Source organism: Amblyomma mixtum, chromosome 7, assembly GCF_055824585.1.
Source record: "Amblyomma mixtum isolate Tamu chromosome 7, ASM5582458v1, whole genome shotgun sequence".
In the NCBI taxonomy this organism is placed as follows: Eukaryota; Metazoa; Arthropoda; class Arachnida; order Ixodida; family Ixodidae; genus Amblyomma; species Amblyomma mixtum.
In genome coordinates this window covers 33,048,883-33,070,464 of record NC_143018.1, presented here as the reverse complement: position 1 = coordinate 33,070,464, position 21,582 = coordinate 33,048,883, and the positions used below count along the sequence as shown (strand labels likewise).

Sequence of the window (21,582 nt, the reverse complement as noted above, 5' to 3'; positions counted from 1 at the left end):
CTGCAAGTGAACCCGAGCTCCCAGTTAGTGCACGATTCATTTGCGCACTGAATGCGAGAAGGCTGCACTCCCCGTGAGGAAACACCAACGTAGGAATAAAATGTAATGGAGAAAAAAATTCTAGAAGTCAATACGAAATGGCGAGCAACTGGATTCACGGTCAGTGGTGGACTGCATGCAACTGCTACACGCAGTCTCACAAGACGTTTGCAGCCCATGTGGATGCCAGTACAATCTGATCAGGCTATCAGAACAGCGCAAGCAGCATGTTTCTCCTAGCCCGGCCCCCAGTGACCGGCGCGAAGAGTGTGCTTCCACAAGACGTGTGTCCGTGGCGTCTGAAGCCATCACTCAAAGGTTTCCCCGCCGTGGCAGAGACAGAGGCGACAAGGCTGACGTTCGAGCGCGCCTTGTCCTCAGCCTAGCTTCGCTCGCCTTCTCTCGCGCCTTTATCCTCCACTGCAGCCTACACACATTCCCTAGTTGACGTTGCTCGATATGAAACTATGGAGGCTGAAGTAATCACCGCGTCTCATCCAAATCGCATATCCAGCACATAGGCGGCGTCGTTGCCGCCGCGTCGAGTTAGCGATGCCCTTATTATAACTTGTTTCTGGCCATGGTGACCGCACAACAGGAAATACGCTGCCACCAGCCGTCGGGCGATTGTCAGTGTGGTCTGATAAGGGCAAAGACAGCGCAGACACAGAGAGAAACAGAGCGCCGACTGAGATCAGCGTGTACTGTGACCATGCCTTTAGCGATGGGATCTGCCGACGTCATGTACATACTATCAGCGTCAACTGAAACGCGAACAAGCCAATTGAAACGCGAACAGCACAACTCGCAGATATTATACTAGGGAGGCAAACTACATGAGCAGTTGATTTTCCCATCGAAGCCGAAAAGACCGCTCTTCTGAAATGTTAATAGCCCACGCCTGTATTTCATCTCCAGCGTCTAATATGCTTAGATTTTTGTGCTCGCGTTTCAGGTGTTTTGTTCGCGTTTCATTTGACGCTGATAGTACATGCATTTACATGATGACGTGAATGGCCAATCTTGGCGAGCCTTATCATTAGGCGCGCCCAAGAGACGATATGCGAAATGCGCAGCGCCATCTCTCGGCGCTCCGAGAACTAATTCCTCCATGTTGGCTCGGTACAGAAAACGAAACTGCTGCCCAGCGTTGGGTTAAAACGGCTGCGCTTCGTTTGAAAAGTAAAATGCCGATGCAGTGTTGCGCTACCCTCTCCACTGTGAAAAGACACTACGATGCGTGCCAGAACTAGGTGCGTTCAAGCTTTTCGCTTTTCTATTTTTTTACTCCGTCCCAACGTTTTAGTAACACAAAACGCCATGCGAGGTATCCATGCGGATCAGTGCGCAGCTTTCACTTTCTGCGCTGATTTTTGACAAAGCTTTCGAGGTGATTTGCGTTTAAATTAAGATAGGGACCACAGCCTTTGTTGTCTCTGATCAAAATTAGAAGCCGATTTCGTGCATTTATCAACTCTCCGGTCGGGCGTGAATATATATAGACGCATACTTGAACAACGTAATACAGAAGGTAATTTTTTTGAGCGGGCCAATCGCTCGTGCCGTGGCGAATTAAGTTCACTCGAAGAACCATATGCCGATTACTGCTTAGTTTGCTACGTGTTCAGTTAAGTTTTTCCCGTGTTCAATTAGTTTTAGAAAGGCGAACAAACTCTCTGGATCATACGCATATGTTATACGTGTTAAGGATCGAGTCTTTGTGAAGCAATACACCCTACGTATAAAAACTGAGGTGCGAATGCTTTATTTCTTGAGGATTCTTATACCTTCGATATCTGCGGCGACGAAAATCTTTAAGAAAAAAAGAAGCGAATAATATAGCTACTTTATTATGAAGGAGGGACGCATTTCGAAGCTAGAAAGTACGTGCAACAATGTTCTGAAAACGTTTCAGGCCATCAGATTTTATTATCATTGTGGCAAGCTCCAACAGCTTGCTTCGCAACAAAGCCATTTGTCCAAGTTTGGGAGTAAGCTAATTAAGTTTCGGAAGCAACCGAACATGCTAATTTCGCCCCTGCACACACAGCTTGACCAGCGTATCGAGTCAGTGCATATGCACCTACAGCTGTAGCATCTTTCTCTAATCAAGCCGCCGCGGTGGCTCAGTGCTTATCTGAAAAAAAAAAGCTGCGTCTTTGCTAACAATATTTTGAATTATATGCGCATGCTGTAGTGCCGGAGCTCCTATTTCGCTGGCGGACCTGTCTAAACCAGCGCTGCGCGCCCGCCGGCGCTCAAAGCAGGCCCAGACTTTCTCGGACAAGTCGCGACATGCAGCGTGACTCATCCCGCCGCCGCGGCGCCGACACGGACCCTTCCTCCTCTCCTCCTCTCCGTTGGTGCGAACTTCTCCGACGCTCGCCGGCTCTCGACCATTGGTCTAATTTGAACGGTGGCCAGTGATTGGAGGATTTGAACGTCTGGCTGCCGTAACCGTTACCAGCGGCTATAAAAACGGAGCCGCGCTGAACCCGAGCAGCAGACGGGCAGCAGAAGAGCCATCACGCCGGAGCTACGCTCGCCGCCGGGGCCGCTCTTCTTATTTGTGCTAGCCCGTGGTGCTCTTGGCCCTTGTATCATGTAAAAGCCCTTGTACATACTGTACATAAACGTCCGTTTACTCACCGTCGCCTCGACCGTTCCTTGGCTGGGATGCCAAAGTCCCAACAGTGGTGGCAGCGGTGGGATGACAAAGTCCCAACAGTGGATGGCAGCTGCGGGATCGACCGGCGTCAGCTACCTCGGCGCGGTGAGTGCCTGATGTTTTCCCCTCAATTCGCCAGACTGCTCTAGCACACGTGATTGTAGTCTAGAGTAGGGCTGTGTGTGTAGCACTGTAGGAGAGCTTTGCTGTTTCGAGCCAAGTCGGAGCGCTTTGAAACGAAAGCTGGTGCAGAGGGAGTAAACGAGGCGTTTTGGAAAGAATTACTTGCGCGTGTCATACTAGTAGCGCTATAGTAGTGAACGGCAAGGGAATTCTAAGAAAAGGGCAAACTACAAGAGGCTATTGTGAGCGATGGAGAACTTCAAAGTGAAGGAACTCATCGAAATTTGTGAAGAGTTGGGCATTGATTTGGGCCCCGCAAAACGAAAGCATGCGATTCTTGAGATCATGCGAAAGGAGAATGTAACGGCTGAGGAAGCCAATGAGGCCTGGGAAGAGATCACAGAACGCCGTGAGCGCGAGGAGGCCGAAAGACGCCGTGAGCGCGAGGAGGCCGAAAAACGCCGTGAGCGCGAGGAGGCAGAAAAAGAGAGGCAGCTTCAGAATAAACGACGTGCTCGCGCTAAGAAACTGATGGACCTGGAGTTTGAAGCACACGAGATCTTTTATGAGAGAGATAGAACATTGTTCGCTCTGCGTGAGACCAACGGTCATCAGCTGAGAGACAGGCCGCAGCCCTTCGTGATCGCCGAAGATATGGCGAAATATCTTGCGGAGTTCGAGCGCGTCTGCGAGAGAAAGCGCGTTGAGCGGAATGGTTGGGCACAGAAGTTGGTAGCCCTGCTTTCCAGCGAAGCGTATGACGTTGTCAAGCGCCTGTTGGACGACGGCTTGGCGGACTACGATGAGCTGAAAAGCTTCTTACTGGCGAGATATAACGTGTCACCGCTGGACCTTCGCCAAAGGTACCTGCGAGAGAATAGCACCCCATCGTTTAACGATTTTCCGTACCAGTTTAAAGCCGACATTTTAGAGTGGCTCGAAAATGCTGAAGGGTCGGATGATCGTGACACAGAGGTAGAATGCGTCGCTGTAGAGCAGCACTGCCAGTGCGGCACAGAGGAACGTAGTCCGTACTTGGCAGATGTAACTGCTGCTGTAACAGTGCTTCGCCAACCGAGGAAACCTCTCTACCATCGGATAACGTAGTCACAGCATCGGACGATGCAGTTACAGAGGTCTCGCCCATTGAAATTGTGGCGGAGTTACCGGAAAGCGAATCTCCTAGCGTGTCGAAAGCAGGAGAAGTTGCCGAACAGGGCAGAGAGGACGTCCGTCTGGACATTAGTGAAAACGCTTGCGCCGACGCAAGCGAAGTAGATGAGGACGGCACACCGTGTTGTGCAGCGCGTTCGGCAGAGATGCAGAAACCCGAAACTTACGATCAACGGAAGCAGGCGCATGGAGAGTTTGCGGACGCTTTGTGCGTTAGTGTCTCTGGCGAGGAATGCGAAACGAGTCCCGTGCTTTCGCACTGCTCTGAGCTTTACGACATTCCTGAAAGCAGCTGCAGTAGCGGGAACACTGCGACTGAGTGCAGAGCCGACCCTCATCCGAAATCGGCTGAAACCCGTCAGGAGCACGACGCGAGCTGCGTGTCAACGCTAATGCCAGGAGAAAACACTGGTTCGTCCGCGCCTGTAGAAGCTAAGGTGCTGGACGACAGTGGAGAACAGAACGTTCCAGACGACATAGGGGCGTTAGACGTCAGCCCGTCCGAGAAAGATGAGGACGAATGCGCACTCAGAGACGCTGAGCAGGATGAGCGCAGCTTTGAGGAACTGAGTAAAGGCGTCAAAGACAGGCCTGATCTAGGTAGCACATGTGAATCGGCTCACAATCAGAGCGGCATTGTCAGACACCAGGAACCTAGGCTACGGAAGCAGCATGGGCTTTCGAAGAACCAGCTAGCTAAACAGTATTGCCATCGAAAAATGAAAGGCAAGCATAAGAAAGAAAGCTGCAACCGGAAGGAAAGTAAGAGCCAGTTCCGAAAAGAGAGCTATCACCACAAGGTGATAGACAAACAGTGCTGCCGCCGACAGGACAGTAAAGGCAAGCTCAAGAGAGAGAGCCGTCACCGAAAGACGGTGAAAGGCAGGCAAAAGAAAGAGTGGTGCCGCCGAAAGATGAAAGGCAGGCAGAAGAAAGACGGGCGCCGCCGAAAAGAGAGAAAGGGCAAACGCGCGAAAACAGGTTTCCACCATCAGAAGCGCCAGCGTCGCCGGCAAAATGACTTCAGTAAAGTCAGTCACGTTGTCAGCCCTGAAACTAGCGTCAGAACCAGAGCTAAAGAAATGTGCGAGGCATTACTATCGCGCAAAGCGAAGCGCATAAGTGTGTCGGGGCACATAGGTCTGGGCAGTAGAATAAACTGCAAAAAGAAATCGTGCAAACATTCGCGCGGAAAAGTGCACCAAGGCACCAAACCGAGATTCAAGAGAGCGCTGCCCGGGAGGCGAAAAATTAAGGAGAGGGACAAGTGTGAATCTTGCCGCCAGCACAGAGAGCGAGACGCGCAAAGGCACGTGCTCTCATGCGGCCTCTCGCTTTCCGCTGCATTCACGGGAGAAACCGCGCTCCCATAGAAAGCGGCACGCGCGCGGAAGGAAAGCGCGTGTACGGCTCAAAGAGCGAAAGATTGTACGAGGCCGCAGTGACAGGGGCAAGAAAATTGCCAAGAAGAAACCGTCTAAGCGCTCAGCCAAGCACAGTTATCGCGATAGAAAGCCGCGGTTCGAAATGACGCCACTTAGTAGGCGTAAAATCAAAAGGCCGTGTAGAGGCGAACTACACACCGAGCGGAAAGGCAAACGGATGCGCGAGAAAGTCAAGACTCGTGCAAGGTCTGACTTGCCCCCACGAACAGAGAGAAAGAACGGTCCCATCGGAAGCGTTGCGCACTCGCTATGGGACGTCGCGACTGGCGCGCGAAGCGCAAAGAAAGGGACAAGTTGCCAGTCTATGAAAGCGAATCGCTCTCGTACTGTAGCTCCCGTAGAAACTGGAAAGACAAGTACAGAGAGAAAGAAAAGCGCGTATACCGCGAAAGAGGCAGAGACATTAGCTACCGCGGTAGTAGAGAGAGAAAGAAAAGCGCGTCTACCGCGAAAGAGGCAGAGACGTTAGCTACCACGGTAGTAGAGAGAGAGAGAAAAGCGCAGCACAGCGAAAGAGGCAGAGTCACTAGTTTCCGCTGTAGCGGGTGTCGTTTACCGTCCGTTAGAAGCGAGGAAAACGCGAACGTAGACGCACTAAGCCGTGTGTTCTAAGCAAGGCTGGCTTCGCCTCCTCGTGACCTACATTTTAAGCATGAAATGCTTTTAGCTCCCGTTGTCGGCAGTGTGGTGACGTCACGCCGAGACCGAGAGCCATCATCCGGGCACTGAAATCCACTCATCCGGGCACTGAATTCCAGTCATCCGGGCACTGAATTCCAGTCATCCGGGCACTGAATTCCAGTCATCCGGGCACTGAATTCCAGTCATCCGGGCACTGAATTCCAGTCATCCGGGCACTGAAATCCACTCATCCGGGCACTGAAATCCACTCATCCGGGCACTGAATTCCAGTCATCCGGGCTCTGAAACGAGAACATCCGGGCACCGTACGAGACTTAACGAGATTTAACGAGACTCTCTAAGCCCTCCTACGCGACCGGCATGCAAGCGCCGGTTGGTCTCCAAATGAGACAAAAAATAACTGCTGCCAGTGCCTTCTCAATGTTTATCAAGATATCAGTGGAGCTGTGGGTTTGATAATGCACGGAATTATAATTTCCGATTTCTAATAACGCGTGCAAAAAGCACATAAATGCCACGTTACACTTCGTTGTCATACGTGATCCGGAGGAGAAGCGCTGCGTTCAAAGGGCAAGGCATCGCGCCGAACGGGTGGTGGCGTTCCTCCCTTCCTTTACGGTGCGGTTCGGGTGTCCACCGAGATCGCAGAGAATTACTGCGCCATTTCCTTTCCTCAAAAAACCTTGCGTTCAAATGGCAAGGCATTGCGCTGAACGGGTGGTGGCGTTCCTCCCTTCCTGTACGGTGCGGTTCGGGTGTCCACCGAGATGACATTAGGCCCGTAAACATTTCATGCTTACTCTCGTTTACGGGAGAGGCATTTTTTATTTATCTGGTCTGACTTGAAAGGATAATTAGGCTAATTGGTCAATTAACTAATTACATAAACCCAGTCCCACTCACTTGGAGCATCACTATGCCATCCCTTTAATTGGTTGCATGGTTACTAGCCAAAGTACAATCGGCCCCGTTTGAAATTCGCGCACTGTGACGTCACGAGCATTTCGACCAATTGAAAAGCGTGACATTTCTGTCGACAACCCCTGCTTATTGTCTCTTCGCGAACAGCTGTTTTAAGTTCGCTCGTAGATCGGGGAAAAATTTATGTCCCCATTTGTGGCCTCAGCTGTGTGTTCTGGCCGAGTGATCTCAAGAGAGCGAATTTATTTTGCATTCATTTCATTCCGAGTGTTTCATGTGTTTGACACTTTGTTTGAGTTAATTACTTTCAAGTTCTCGTATCCCACATGCGTCTCTTGTTGGAGAGGGAACAAAAAGGGGACAGAAATGTAGCCAACAGAGATTTGAGACTTTAAGTCTGCTGTATTGACGGGTGACAGAAGGCACTTGCTCGTGTTGGGTGTTGCCTGTTGTCGGTCGGTTCTTTGCAACCTGCAGAACGATCAACGACCGATGCTGTGAAGCAAGCTCTTCCGAAGGACCGAGCGAAGCTGATCCAGTCACCTGGGCGACAAAGCTGCGGAGCAGTGATCCTGTCCTGACGAGCGGGACCTGTTCATGGAAAGGAGCCTGGAGCTACCTGCGGCTGAACACCAGACGAGAACTTGAAGGAGCCTGGCGTACGAGCGCGCCCTGCATCCGAGCCACGCGGAAGTAGCTCGTCTTCGTGGCGCATTGTCTGGCGGCGGTGGTGCTGTAGTGCCGGAGCTCCTATTTCGCTGGCGGGCCTGTCTAAACCAGCGCTGCGCGCCCGCCGGCGCTCAAAGCAGGCCCAGACTTTCTCGGACAAGTCGCGACATGCAGCGTGAAGGCGGGGACACATGTCAGGCGGGCGCTCCGAATCCGGTCCGGCTCGCCGCGTCCGGCGGCGCCGCTCCGGCCAGCCGGCGACCGCCGGACGCGTCAAACCGCGTAGATATGTCCGGTGCACCGCGTCCGGCGAATGTCCGGCACGCCGCTCCGGCGGGCAGCGGCAGCCAATGCGAGCGCGCAGAGCGCCAACGTCACGGTGACGTCGAGTTCGCGACGTCACAGGTGAGCACGACAGAGGTACCGTGGTGAGCGGTGTGTCGGCTGCTCAATTGTACGGTTAGTTTGACAGCGCTGTTCTCACCGAACACCATGTCTTCGTTCAAACAGTCCCGGATTTGGGAGAACGAACAAGGGGTGCCGAGTGTAGCACCTTTTTTGAGCGCTGGCCAGTCCCGAAGAGCCCGCGGCTGCGGCGTCGATACGAAACCACTAGGCCTAGCGACGACTAGGGCAGTCGGGGACTAGCGCGCAGTTCGTCGCCCGGCGTTGCCGCAGGCGATGTCGTTGCCGAAAGCTCCACTCTAGCACAGGCATGCTGTCGTTGCTCGAATCTAGGAAGCATCCTTTCTGGTAGCATGGCTGTTCTGTATTTTCTTGTGCGAACGTGAAGTAAGCCGAGCCTGCCGGTCGACCAGCCTGGATCGCGTCTGCTGGCGTCATAAAAACGAGCTAATGAGTGTTCTTGACGTAAATAATAAACCCTGGGATAGGGAAATGAGAAAATTATATCATTTTTCTGGTTCATTGGCCAATACCGAGTTGCTGGTAAAAGTAACAACTGTGGTACGAGCGAATTAGTTGCGAGAACCGCCTCGCAGCTGCCGCTAGCTGGCCCGACGCTGGGGTCCGGCTCGACTGGCGCCCGCTAGCTCCGCTGCTGAAGGCGCCACGGAAACTGACCATACTATTATTTTATTGTGTGATGATGCTGTTGACAGCAAAGCGGAGTGAAGAATAGGCCTTGAATTATAGCGCAGGCGACTTCCGAAGCGCCGGCCCCTGCCGCTTCGATGCGGAGCAGGCTATAGGCCTAGCGACGACCACGGCAGACAGGCAGCAGCAGAGCTCGTCGCCCGGAGCGCCCGCGAGCGGTGCCGTTGCCGAAAGCTCGCAACATAAGCAGGCATGCTTTGTCGCTGCTCGAGTATAGCATGCAGTCTTTCTGATAACAAGGCGATGCCGTCTTTTCTTGCAATATTTGTACATACACCAAGCCAAGCAGCGCTCAGGCACCGCTGCGCGGCGGCGAAGTGTGACGCCGGTTGTGGGCGGAGCTTGGGTTGAGCGGCGCAGCGATGCTCACCGCTCCTTGTGTGTCCCTGCTTGCTGTGGTGCGGCAGTTCTGAGCGGCGCGCCGGACGCGTTGCCGGACATGTGTTCCCTGCTTGACTCATCCCGCCGCCGCGGCGCCGACACGGACCCTTCCTCCTCTCCTCCTCTCCGTCGGTGCGAACTCCTCCGACGCTCGCCGGCTCTCGACCATTGGTCTAATTTGAACGGTGGCCAGTGATTGGAGGATTTGAACGGCTGGCTGCCGTAACCGTTACCAGCGGCTATAAAAACGGAGCCGCGCTGAACCCGAGCAGCAGACGGGCAGCAGAAGAGCCATCACGCCGGAGCTACGCTCGCCGCCGGGGCCGCTCTTCTTCTTTGTGCTAGCCCGTGGTGCTCTTGGCCCTTGTATCATTTAAAAGCCCTTGTACATACTGTACATAAACGTCCGTTTACTCACCGTCGCCTCGACCGTTTCCTGGCTCGGACACCCAGTCCCAACAGTGGTGGCAGCGGTGGGATGCCCCAGTCCCAACAATGCCTACTTTCCACTTGTTAATGTCGACTGACTGACTGCGTCTTAAGCAGGACGCGGTTTCAACGAATTGTGGCGAAAATCAACCGACGCCGGGCTCTGAAACGGTGACGTTGAAAACCGCGGATGCGCACTGCACATTACAGTAGAGGAATCGAATTACGCAGCTGGTCGAGGGTCTTTGTGATTATACTGCAATGCACGAAGCTCCTGGCGTCGGCGCGAACGAAAGTTCGCACTGTCACAGAAGTTTGTCAACACACGTGCGCACTCAGCTCAAAATAACCGCTCGCTACTCTACCAGATGAATTCGCGTCCACTTGGGAATAAAATAGCCATGATAATGCGTTATGCTTGAACTGACGCTTTAATGCGAGCATTAAAACGACAACAGCACACGGTCACGGTTCGACTTACCAACCCACACTTTCCAACCCACTTTCGAGTGCCGATTATTGCGATCATCAGCACCAGACTTCAAGCGAACCTGAGGACGCGGTAGGAGTAAGCTGGCGCCTATTGAAAGCACCTACATTTGGTCAAAGATCAGCTGTGAAAAAAACGCAGCAGCTGAAGCTTGCCTGTTGAAATTCCACTCGCAAGAAGAAAGTACGCATAGCAAACGATGCACCAGCTCGACGAGCTCGACCGAGCCAAGATGGAAACCGGAAGCTGTGGGCGCGGTGTTGCCAGACTGCCAAGCAATTTCGCATATCGTCTATTGACGCGCGCGGGATGAGGCTCGGCAGGATGGAGTCTCGACAAGTTCTCTTTATTTTCGGCGTGTAGGAGGAAGCTCGGTTAAGTTCGGAGGAGCGTCGCGCCAGCTGTAGCCAACAGGAGGAGGGCGTCGCCAGCTGCCACTGACAAAGGGTGTGATGATGATGATGAGCGTGAGAAACACGGTTGCGTGCACATGCAGGTGCCGGAAAAAAAAAGAGGCGAAGAATGAACACGTGCTTTCGCACGTCTACTCTGTTTAACTACGTTATAACCCTACCACTTTTTTTAACCACCAATTTATTCGGTGTTACTGAAGCTATATAGTAGGGCATAACTTAAAAAAAATCAGCAGTTGGCAACAGTGGGCCACGGTGCGTGCCGTTCGGTATTACTCCGCTGGCCAATCACAACACTAAATGAAATCATCTTTGATGCCTGACATTGTTAAACAAGTCAGGTATCAATATTACAGAGCTTACAATTTCCTTCTTGGGATTATAGTATCTTGTTTAGGCTACGAGAAAAGTTTTGACAATGGACTACTTTTTTTTGTGGAGGAATTCAGTGTGGCAGTCGTGAATGCGGGCGGAGCTTCACGGCAGACTTGCGCTGCATTCGACTACAGCTTAACTTTAGCGGTGCGGAGACTATGGGATAGCGATCACTCGTAGGCTTTTCCTAACCTTAGTAAATATCATCTCATGGTCCCTTAAAATATATTAAAATAACAGACCACTGACCAAAACGTGTCATGAGGTTGTGGCGGGAATGAAAAGATCGCGCTAAATTTTGTAAGAGCTGAGCACTGCAATGTAGAAGAAACAACGGTTTATAATTTTAGTTTGGCATTGAAAATTGTACAAACAGATATCTTGCAATGAAACTCACCATTATCGGTGTAATCGCACCCCGTGGCCACATATCGGTAAAACATCACTATCTGCTTCAAGCACACCTTGTTTTTTTTTTCATTTGAGGAGTGTTCGCTGTGTTTAATTGTAATTTAGACTCTATACAGTGCACCCTCCGATGAAAGCGAAAGCTCTCGTTCATCATCGCCCATGTGCTTTTAGCACGTCACTAGATGGTGCCACAGTGTTTCACATTTCTTGGATGCAGCAGCGACAGTGCACTAAAGCTTTCGGCGACGAGGCATGCGGAAACTAAAATGAACGCTACTCTTACTAAAAATTGCTAATCACTGTCTGACGGGTGAGACTATGTTTTTAGTATAGCACTTTTACTATTATTAGTCTATACTTTGAATGCCGTGAAATGGCCACCGCGCTCCGCCCATCATAGTTTCCAGAATTGGGATACATAAAAGCGGGCGCATGCACTGATAGAAAAATTTCCGGTAAAAATCTATGAAGCTTCCAATAAGGACTTCATGGCATCCAGCACCTTAGACAACAAGCTTTCTGTTGCGCCAAAAAAAAAAAAATTGGTTCAGTCCCTTTAAAGTAGAGGACATTCGGTGGATAAAAATCTGCCTGCTGACCCTGCAGCTTCGTGTTGGTCTTACTCAGAGCAGCTGCAGAAAATGAATGGAAAGCCCATTTTTGAAAAAGCAAGCATGAAATACTAATGCCTCCAATTTAAACAGCGCTCATTTTTCATATTGGCTGTTGAATGTGGGTGCATTAGCTCGCATAATGGACACGTAATGATTTTACTCCTTCATGAATTGTACACTAAAGAGGGTTAACACACATTTAAAAAGTGAATGCTAAGCACTTATTTAATGAACATGTAAATATTTTCATCAAGTTTTTGATGTGATGAAGACCCAGATTAAAAAAAGTCAATTTTGGGCTGGATTGTGCAAATGGAAATTGTGTTTAGCTGGAACACCTCTTGCTTCCAGCTGGGAGAGTGCTTTTCTAGCTGCTTTCCAGCTCCAGCTGCAGAGCCACTGCACCCAGTGCCGTTCCCCCTGGCAACTCCTAATTTTCCACATAAAAGCCACTCAATGTCAATCTTTATGTGGACGAAAACGTCGAAGCAGCTAGGTGGTCAACTTTTAAAGTGGCCCCGAAAAACATTTACAGTTGACTGTTTTCACTCTAGGTTGCGCAGTGTGCTATTGTGTTTTCGCTACTATGGCCTTCGTGCGCTACGTTCACGCCAAAGTCGCGTGCGTGTGGGGCTCGCCATTTGACGGCTCTTACTGGCAATCGATCCTTACTGGCAATCGTGCCTGGGCCCGCAGATGTCAACGTGGCTAGTTCCAAAAACACCGTGCTTGTTTAAGTGCGGGCTATGGTTAAGTCAGGAATTAAAGAGGAATGAGTCGTGCGTTATTTCATTTCACTGCGATACATTGGATATCTTTTTTTTTCGAATAGGCTTTCGAACGCGAGCTTACGAAACACGCTGGAATGCCAACATCAAAGTGAAGGGACCTTGAGAAATAAGTCATGCATGTGTAACGAGGTCCTCAGAATCTCATGCATGCATGTATCGAGGTCACTGACCTCTGTAAGTGATTTAATTAAATGGTTAATTACATGTGCCACTTGGCCCAATGTGCCAATATGCGTTGAAGGCCGATGGTGCAGTCTGTGACGACGGTCAGGAAGCGACGTGCCCTTTCGTGCGTACCACGCGATATTCGTGCGAGCAAGCCAGACGCTGCTAAAAGATGCTGCTAGCCGTGGGAGCTGCCTTCGAAACCTGAAACACCTGGGCTGCAGCTGGCGTGAGAGGAAGGACAGGGAGAGAGAAGGAAAGAGGGGAGCGATAGTAACAAAGGATAGGGGCAGGACCGGGCGGCAATATACAGTATGTACAAATACAGACTGGCCATCAGGTGGAATGCTGCGACGCGCATGGCTGCAAATTGCCACCTGTCATTGTAGGCGAAAAAAAAATATGCCCAGGCTTAGCTTGGTTAAGCCAAGAATGCGTTGCATACTGCGCGGTCTTTTTGCGCGAGGTATTGCTTGGCGGCACTTGATTTTCTCAGCAGCTTTTCCTCCGTGACGTATGGATGGATGGATGGATGGATAGGAGCGCCCCCTTTGAAACGGGGTGGTGGCAATTGCCGCCATGCTCAGCTTTTCTTTATTTATTATTTTTTTTGTTTACTGTGTTGGCAATTCTCATTAAGATTCTCCATCAACTTTGCCTACGGTTTCCTACTATTCTAACCTTATGCCACATCTCTGCTTTTCAGCCACCAATCCTCCAATCGCTTTTTGCTGACTTCCACTGCAGATTTATTTACATGACCATTCTTATCTTTAAACCCTAGGGCCTCAGAAAGAGTGACTGTGCCTGCATCGACATCCGGATGGATACCATCACATTTGATTATGAGGTGTTCAATTGTTTCCACAGATCTACCACACACTGCACATGTGTCATCTTCTTCGTTAAATTTCTTTTTGTAGCTGCGCGTTCTAAGACACCCTGATCTAGCTTCAAAAAGTAGGGCACTGCCTCTTGAGTTATCATAGAAAAATTCTTTCCTGATCTGCCTTTTCCAGAATCGATATAGTTCTGCACTATGTTTCTTTTCCATTGAATTCATCCAGTTTTTAACTTCCGCGTTTTTAACCTGTCGTTTAATGCTCTTTCTTTCTCCGTCCTCATGACCGGCATACTTACTGGTTAGTTTTCTAGTTCTTTTCCGCCACTGTGAGTCAACGTTCTTTCTGTATAAATATTTAAATACCTTAGCTGCCCATCTGTTATCGTCCAATTTCCTCAGGCGTTCTTCATATAGTATTTTACTCTTAGCTTCCCGCGCCTCGAACGATGCCCAGCCCATATCCCCTTGTACTGCCTCGTTTGTGGTTTTGCCGTGGGCACCTAGTGCTAATCTTCCAACAGCTCTCTGATTTACGTCTAATCTCGACTGAACTTCTGCCCTTAAGCACAGAACCGCATTGCCGAAAGTAAGTCCCGGCACCATTATTCCTTTCCAAATACCTCTTAGTACTTCATATTTGTTGTACCCCCATAATGCCCTATGTTTCATTATCCCGGCGTCTCTTCGTCCTTTTGCCCTAAGAGCCTGTTCATGCTTTTTAGTGTATATCTGCCCTTCGTTTAGCCATATCCCGAGGTATTTGTATTCGGCCACTTTGGGTATTTCGTGGCCTTGTATTGTAAGCACCTGATCAGTTGTATCGTTAAAAATCATCACACCTGATTTAGTTGCGCTAAAACTGAATCCTAGAGCGTCTCCACAGCAATTAACCAAAGTTTGTAAATCTTCCTGGCTATCTGCTAACAGTACAATATCGTCCGCATACATTAAACCCGGGAGTCGCTGCTCAACTACATTTCCGCCTAATCTGTACGGTAGATTATAACCCAGATTACTTTCTTCTAGCCTTCTTTCCATATTTATCACGTAAAGCATGAACAGCAGCGGTGATAGAGGGCAACCTTGCCTTAATCCTTTGTGCACCCCCACAGTTGTGGTACTTTTTTTCCCTTCCCATGTAATTTCAACTTCATTATCTCGGTAGATTTCCTGTAGAAAATCAATTACCTCATCACCAATACCTAAATCTTTCAATATGCTCCACAGGAGTTCCCTGTTCACGTTATCGTATGCACCGCTTATGTCTAGAAAGGCTATAAACAGAGGTCTATTTTCCGCCTTAGCTATTTCTATGCATTGGGTAAGCACGAACAGGCTATCATCTAACCGCCTACCCCTTCTGAACCCATTCTGAAGTTCTCCGAGTATCCTATTCCCTTCTACCCATGACTGCATTTTTAATTTCACCGCCTGCATTGCCAGCCTGTACATAACAGATGTTATCGTAATCGGACGGAAGGATTTTATGTTCATCTTATCTCCTTTCCCTTTATAAATCAAATTCATTTTACTCTGTCTCCAGCTGTGCGGAATTTGCTGATTTGTTATGACTGCCTCCAATGCTTTTATCAGCGCGTCCTTGCTTCTTGGGCCAAGTTCATTAATCAGCTTAATTGGAATTTCGTCTATCCCTGCGGATGTGGTTTTAGGAATATTCGCTTCCGCCTTTTCCCAGTTAAGACTAGTCAGTTCTAAGCTGTTCTCTTTTGTGCTGTCCTGTGTTGCCGCCTCACTTGGGGAGATTACCCCATTGGCGTCGCTAAAAGACGCAGCTATAAATGACGTAATGTAGTCCACAGCATCGTCTCCCTCCAAACATTTTCCCTCAGCATCTATAATCTGTTCCTGCTTTCTTTGATTTGTTTTTCCCAACCAGCTTATATGGTTCCAGAATTTTCTTGGCCCCCCTTTATTTGCCTCGCGAACTTCAGCCAGCCATTTATCAGAGGACTGCTTTATTTTAGCCTGGACTAGGACCTGAACTTGCTGTTTCTTTTGTCGATAAGATTCCCATTTTTTTTCCTATTTCCTCTACAGATAACTGCGCCCTCTTTGCTTCTCTGTGTTCCCTTGAAGCCACCCGTCGTTGTTCGATGGCCTCCTTAATTTCCATATTCCACCAGCTTCGTGGCTTCCTCTTTCCTCTCCAGCGGTTAACTCCTTTCACTTGTTTCATTTTTGTAGCGATGAGCAGTTCCAACTGATTATAATCCCAATTTTCCATGTGGCGTTTCTCAATTACTTCTTCTATATCGGCTGATATTAGCGCTATTTGTTCATCATTTAATTTTGCGGTGTCTTTTGGACTTCGTTGCATTTCTCTTTTGACTAGGGCTCCCAACTGTAGACTAATACGTTTATGATCACTTCCTAGGCTGTCCTTCCCCTCTTCGTCTATTTCCATTATTGCGAGCTTGCTATAGATGCCCTGCGACATTAGACAGTAGTCAATGGTTGTTTGCCTGTTACGGGATTCCCACGTGATTTGTCCCTCACATTTAGTTTCTCTATTGGCAATAACTAAGTTGTGCCGCCCACACAAGTCTAGCATTAACTTCCCGTTACAATCTGTGTATCCATCCAGATCCTCGATGTGGCCGTTCATGTCTCCAAGCAAAATAATATCGACACCGTCTCCAATCTGCTTTATATCGTCATTGAGGCACTTAACTAGATCCTTGTTTTCTTGCCTGCATTTGTCCCCGGTCCCTAAATAAACTACCCCTAGCCATGTCCTTTTGCCAGCAATTGTACCTGATACCCAGACATGTTCTTTGCAAGTTGATTTTATTCTTTGCCAATTTGTTCCTTGATGTATCAGCATACCTACTCCTCCTCCCTTCTTCTCCGTTGTTGTTCTGTTGCACCCTTCCCAGACATAGCCATCGATGAAAGGTGGATCTTCTAGATCCCTGAGATGTGTCTCGCATAGAGCGTACACACCTACTGCTTCGTCCTTTAACTGCTGTTCTATTTCTAGCCATATCGCTCTCTTTCTACCCCCTTGCATGTTTATGTAACTGATCCTGGCGTTAAATTTCTTTTTCGTAGTTTTCTTTCTGGGCCTCCTAGTGGCCATTTTGTTGGGATCAGCCGCCATTGTTACATTTACATCGCTTCTACCTACACCTACGCCCTGAGCCACCGTGGACCCCCTAAAAAAGCTACCGCTCGGCCTCCCAGGCGCCTGCCTATCTCTTCTCCTACCCTTCCACTGAAATGGATGCCATCTCGTCCAAAGTCTCTGCCCGAACCTGCCCTGTGCACTTCCTTGTTTATTTCTACCACCTCAAAGCCTTTCTCGAGGCCTAACTGCCTTATCTCGCGATTAAGATTCACAACGTCTTTAGCAACCTCTGCATTCCTTCCTTGTACATCCAGCACTGTACACACCACGATCTGCGCTTGCTGTGCTATCGCCCTTATACCGTCAACTCCCTCAGCTAATGTTATCCCTACTTGTGCGGAGTTACCATTCAGGACATCATTTGGCCCCGCCGCTATCACTACCAAGTTACGCCTTGCAGCCTTCTCGGAAAGTTCACTTTTAGTCGCTCTCAGGACATCGTCCATTGTCTTTCCTGGAAACACCCCGACTGCTACCCGCCTATCACCCTTCACCCGGTCCAGAATAGCTCTTTTGCAGCGCCCCATGTTTGAGTCACCAGCGATAAGCACTAGGGTACTCTGCCACTCCCTCCTAACTTCCGGATCTCGCTGCCTCTTATCAGCGACTGTGCCCTCACTTCCTGGAAATAGCTCGGGCCCCTTCTCAGTACCGCCTCTCGAATTCCCAGCTGCCACCTGTGCATAGCTGTTCCTGCCTGAACATGTCTGACCTACTGGCCCCTCGCTGTCCATGCCAGTGCAAGCCCCATCCACGTGGCTGGCGCTGGAATGCCCGCCATTGTGGCTTCCAATGGCGGTGTCAGCCGTTTTTGACTCGATCTGAGATAGCTGTACTTGAAGCTTACGCTTCTCTGCCCTCTCTATCTGTAACTCTGTTTCTAGAGCATCCATCCTTAGCACTAGTTCGCTGTTCGCCTGATCAGCCCTGTCCAGGCGTGCACCTAATACGCAGAATTTGCACATAAAATCTGCGCCTTCGGCCTCCTCCACTGAATCGAACCGCGTTTCTTTTAAATTCACCGATTCCTCACACTCCATACATCTAACCTTCAGTAGCTTAACCATCGTAGCAACACTCGATTATTGCTTGCACCAAATGCCCAGATATCTACACGCTCAAGACGAAAACACTTGAAAACACGTGCAAAATTAAAATAAAAGTCTGGCTACCGCAAATGCCGATCAATCACTTGGAAAAAAAATAGCTATCTCTCTAAAAGTTAACGCACAAAAAAAAACACTGAGACAACTGTCGGCCAAATAGTCCCGGCCGAAATTAGGTCACTGACCTAAATTCTATTCCTTAACCTGCACTTCCCCTAACAGCCTAAAAAACTAAACGCACTTTTAAAACTATTAAAGGAAAGTACTCATCTATTTTACGCAGCCGCTCTCGCAGTCTGTCCGGTCCCGGTCTCCACGCGTGATCCGAAGAGCACCAAAAACGCACGTCCGCACAGCACGGCTGTCAACTGTCAACTCCTGCGACCTCAGCGCCCGGAACAATGCACGGCCTCTGTGCGAACTCTACTGCGCGTAAAACCACGCAGCTGCGCACAGTGTGCTGGTGAATAACATGATGGATGGATAGGAGCGCCCCCTTTGAAACGGGGCGGTGACAACCGCCACCATGCTCAGCCGTTCTATTTTTTTTGTCTTTTTCTTTTTTTCTTTTCTTTTTTTATTATTTTTGTAAAGTGGTTTGGTGACGTCACGTGCCGTGACGTCATTTGGACATTAGGGCGCGAGCGGCGCGAACTTGATTACTTTTGTATTTTGTAAGTAGTGTACAAAGCTCTCCCCTGCCCTTTCTTGCTGTCGCTCCCCTCTATACTTCTCCTCACTATCCTCTCATTTTCCCTTTCGTTTCCGCCGGCTGCAGCTCGGGTGCTTAAGATATTAGATAGCAATTGCCGCGGCCGGCAACACTCTTTTGCTTCACTTTTTTATTTTTTTTAATAAACCACTACCACCACCACCAATATGCTACGCATAAAAATTCTTGCCATCCTCTCGGGTGTGTATGGTGCACCTGTGTTATGCACTCGGCTTCTCATAATAGCGGCCAAACTCAACGTCCACGAAGGTCAATTTTCAGCAAGGGGCGTTTCCTTGGCATTGGCAGCAGCGGCAGCAACCAGCGCACACGTCTCCTGAATTACTGCTCCACGTATTTGCAGGCTACCCCACGCCTGTCATCTGTACGCGACAAGGTGCCGAGCCCGTCCACTGAGCAAGGTGCCCGACATCTGTACGAGGCAAGCTGCCGAGCCAGAGGTGCACGAAGAATAACATCGATCTCGGACAGCGTTCGAGAATCCTGCATAACGCCGGGCCTCACGGTGAAAAGCACGAACAATCGTCAGCGGCATCACCGACACCGTCCGGCGAATTTTCAGCAAGGGGCGTTTCCTTGGCATTGGCAGCAGCGGCAGCAACCAGCGCACACGTCTCCTGAATTACTGCTCCACGTATTTGCAGGTTGGTCGTTTTTTCGATAGTAGTTCTTGTTCCTGCCGCTGCTGCCAAGGCTACCGTTGAGTGTCACGCAATTATCATGTTACGCTGTTGCGCATGTCGACAACCTGTTGATGGCAGCTGTCAATCACTGTGCTGCTCAGAGTGTGAATTTACGTACCATGTCGGATCATGTTCAGGCGTTTCGGAAGAAACGTTCACTTCGAAACGAGCAAAGGCTTGGAAGGCCTGGAGGTGCGAAACATGTAAGGGCAGCCGTAAAGCTGAGGATACACTGCCCGGGCAGCAGTCCGATAGAGAACTAATCACTAGGCTGTTTTCAATGGAAAGTAAAATTGACTCGCTTCTGGCCATGTCCAGCAAGCTTGAGTCGCTTGAGTCATCCGTTAGCCTGCTCTCAGATAAATTTGATGACTTTCAAACACGTCTTCTAGCCCAAGAAAAGTCGACAAAGGATGTCACGAAGCGTGTAGAGCGGCTTGAGAAAGCTGAATGGGCCTGTGAAATTGCACAGCTCAATAAGGACGTTGACAGTCTAGAATGGCGCAGTCGTCGACTGAACATCGAAATCCATGGTCTACCAGAGACGGAAAACGAGGACTTACTAAAGAAAGTGAATGAAATAGGCACAAAATTGGAACTTGATGAGGTGTGCTCGAGTGACATAACAGCCCTACATAGGCTTCCCGCGAAGCCGGGCAAAACACGGGGCGTAATTGTTCGCTTTGCAAAGCAGGAGGTTCGTGATGCCTGGCTAGCAAAAAGGCAGGCGCTACGAGATGACAACACCGGAAAGTACATCTGTGAAAATATGACTCGGTACACTCGCACTCTTCTGACAGTTGCCAAAGAATGGGCTAAGGAATCCGGCTACGCGTTTGTTTGGCACGTGAATGGAAAGGTGCTTGTACGGAAACAAGCCGGTGCACGAGCAGTTGTCATCCGCGATAAGGATGACCTCGCCAATCTGAGGTGATAGAGCAGGCAATTGTATTTTCAGGCAAACGCGATGCCGTTCATGTCCAATTTTGCTGACCATATTGAGCAAGTCAAGGATAAGCAGAAGTTTTCTTTATTTCATTTAAACGCCCAAAGTTTGCGAAATAAATTTGATGAGGTTGCTTTGTTTTTATCAGATTTAAACCACGAGTTTGACTTTATTTGCTTTAGTGAGACGTGGTTCACATCTGACGACTGTTTTCTTTTGCCGGGATTTGATTGTGTGTCAGCCTGCCGTTCATCAAAGCGCGGAGGAGGTGTTGCTCTGTATGTGCGTTGCCAACTACCGTATCAAATTCTAACAAACTATAACATCGTGAATGAAAATTTTGAGTGCGTCATTATTCACTGTTATAACATACTACTTGCTCTTGTGTACCGACCGCCATCTGGGTGTTTAAAGCATTTCATGCAGTTTGCAGAAGAAATATTTGAACGCAGCCTCGAGCTCAACCTCGAATGTGTCTTTGTTGGGGATTTCAATATAAATGCTTCTCCAAATAATATTACTTTTTTGCATTTCCAAGAGCTCTTTGAGTCGTATGGTTTTTCAAATGTGATTAGTGATCCTACTCGTGTCACTTCAAATTCTGAAACAATACTTGACCTGTGCATTACAAGCTTCTGTCCCGATGAAGTTAAATCAGGTACAATTATATGCGATCTTACTGATCATTTACCCATTTACTGTCTGATACCTTCGAAGCAAAAACGCTCTTTTCTGGAGAAAGAAATATTGATTAGAGATTACTCGGAAAGAAACATGTTAAAGTTTAAAGAACTCATTATGCAACAGGACTGGGATAGCGTTACAAAGGAAAAGGATTCTAATAACGCTTATAGAGCATTCTTGATGTTTTTTATTTCTGCGTACAATGAATCCTTCGCTTTTAAAACTCTTAAGAGACACAAGAGAGCAAGAAAGCCCTGGATCTCGCACGACCTGTATAACAGAATAAAAAACCGCAACATCCTTTTTCAAAAGTTTTTAGACACACGAAGTGAAGGCGATCTCCGCGTATTTAAGAAAGCGAGAAATAAATTGAATGCTGATATTAAAAAAGCAAAGAGATCATACTATGTGAACAAGTTTTCAAATATTGCAGGAAATCCCCGTCTGGTATGGCAAGCGGTCAGAGACATCACGTGTAAATCAAACTCCCCAAAGCGGGTTTCTTATCACAGCGAATCCATGAGTGACGAACAGGTTGCAAACCTGTTCAACGAACATTTTATTAACGTGGGT

General features: G+C 49.0%; 1 protein-coding gene across 1 annotated transcript; it reads left to right on the top strand.

The window, feature by feature from the left end:
• Window positions 1-18,998: 18,998 nt before the first annotated feature.
• Window positions 18,999-20,632, top strand: LOC149335596 (uncharacterized). Its single transcript, XM_089552188.1, has one exon. The coding sequence runs from the start codon at window positions 19,417-19,419 to the stop codon at window positions 20,311-20,313; it is 897 nt and encodes a 298-aa protein (XP_089408314.1). The 5' UTR covers window positions 18,999-19,416; the 3' UTR covers window positions 20,314-20,632.
• The last annotated feature ends 950 nt before the right edge of the window (window positions 20,633-21,582 follow it).

What these genes read in the sequence shown, in the direction of transcription:
- LOC149335596 (XM_089552188.1), top strand. Translation starts at nt 19,417, where the DNA reads ATGTTACGCTGTTGCGCATGTCGACAACCTGTTGATGGCAGCTGTCAA.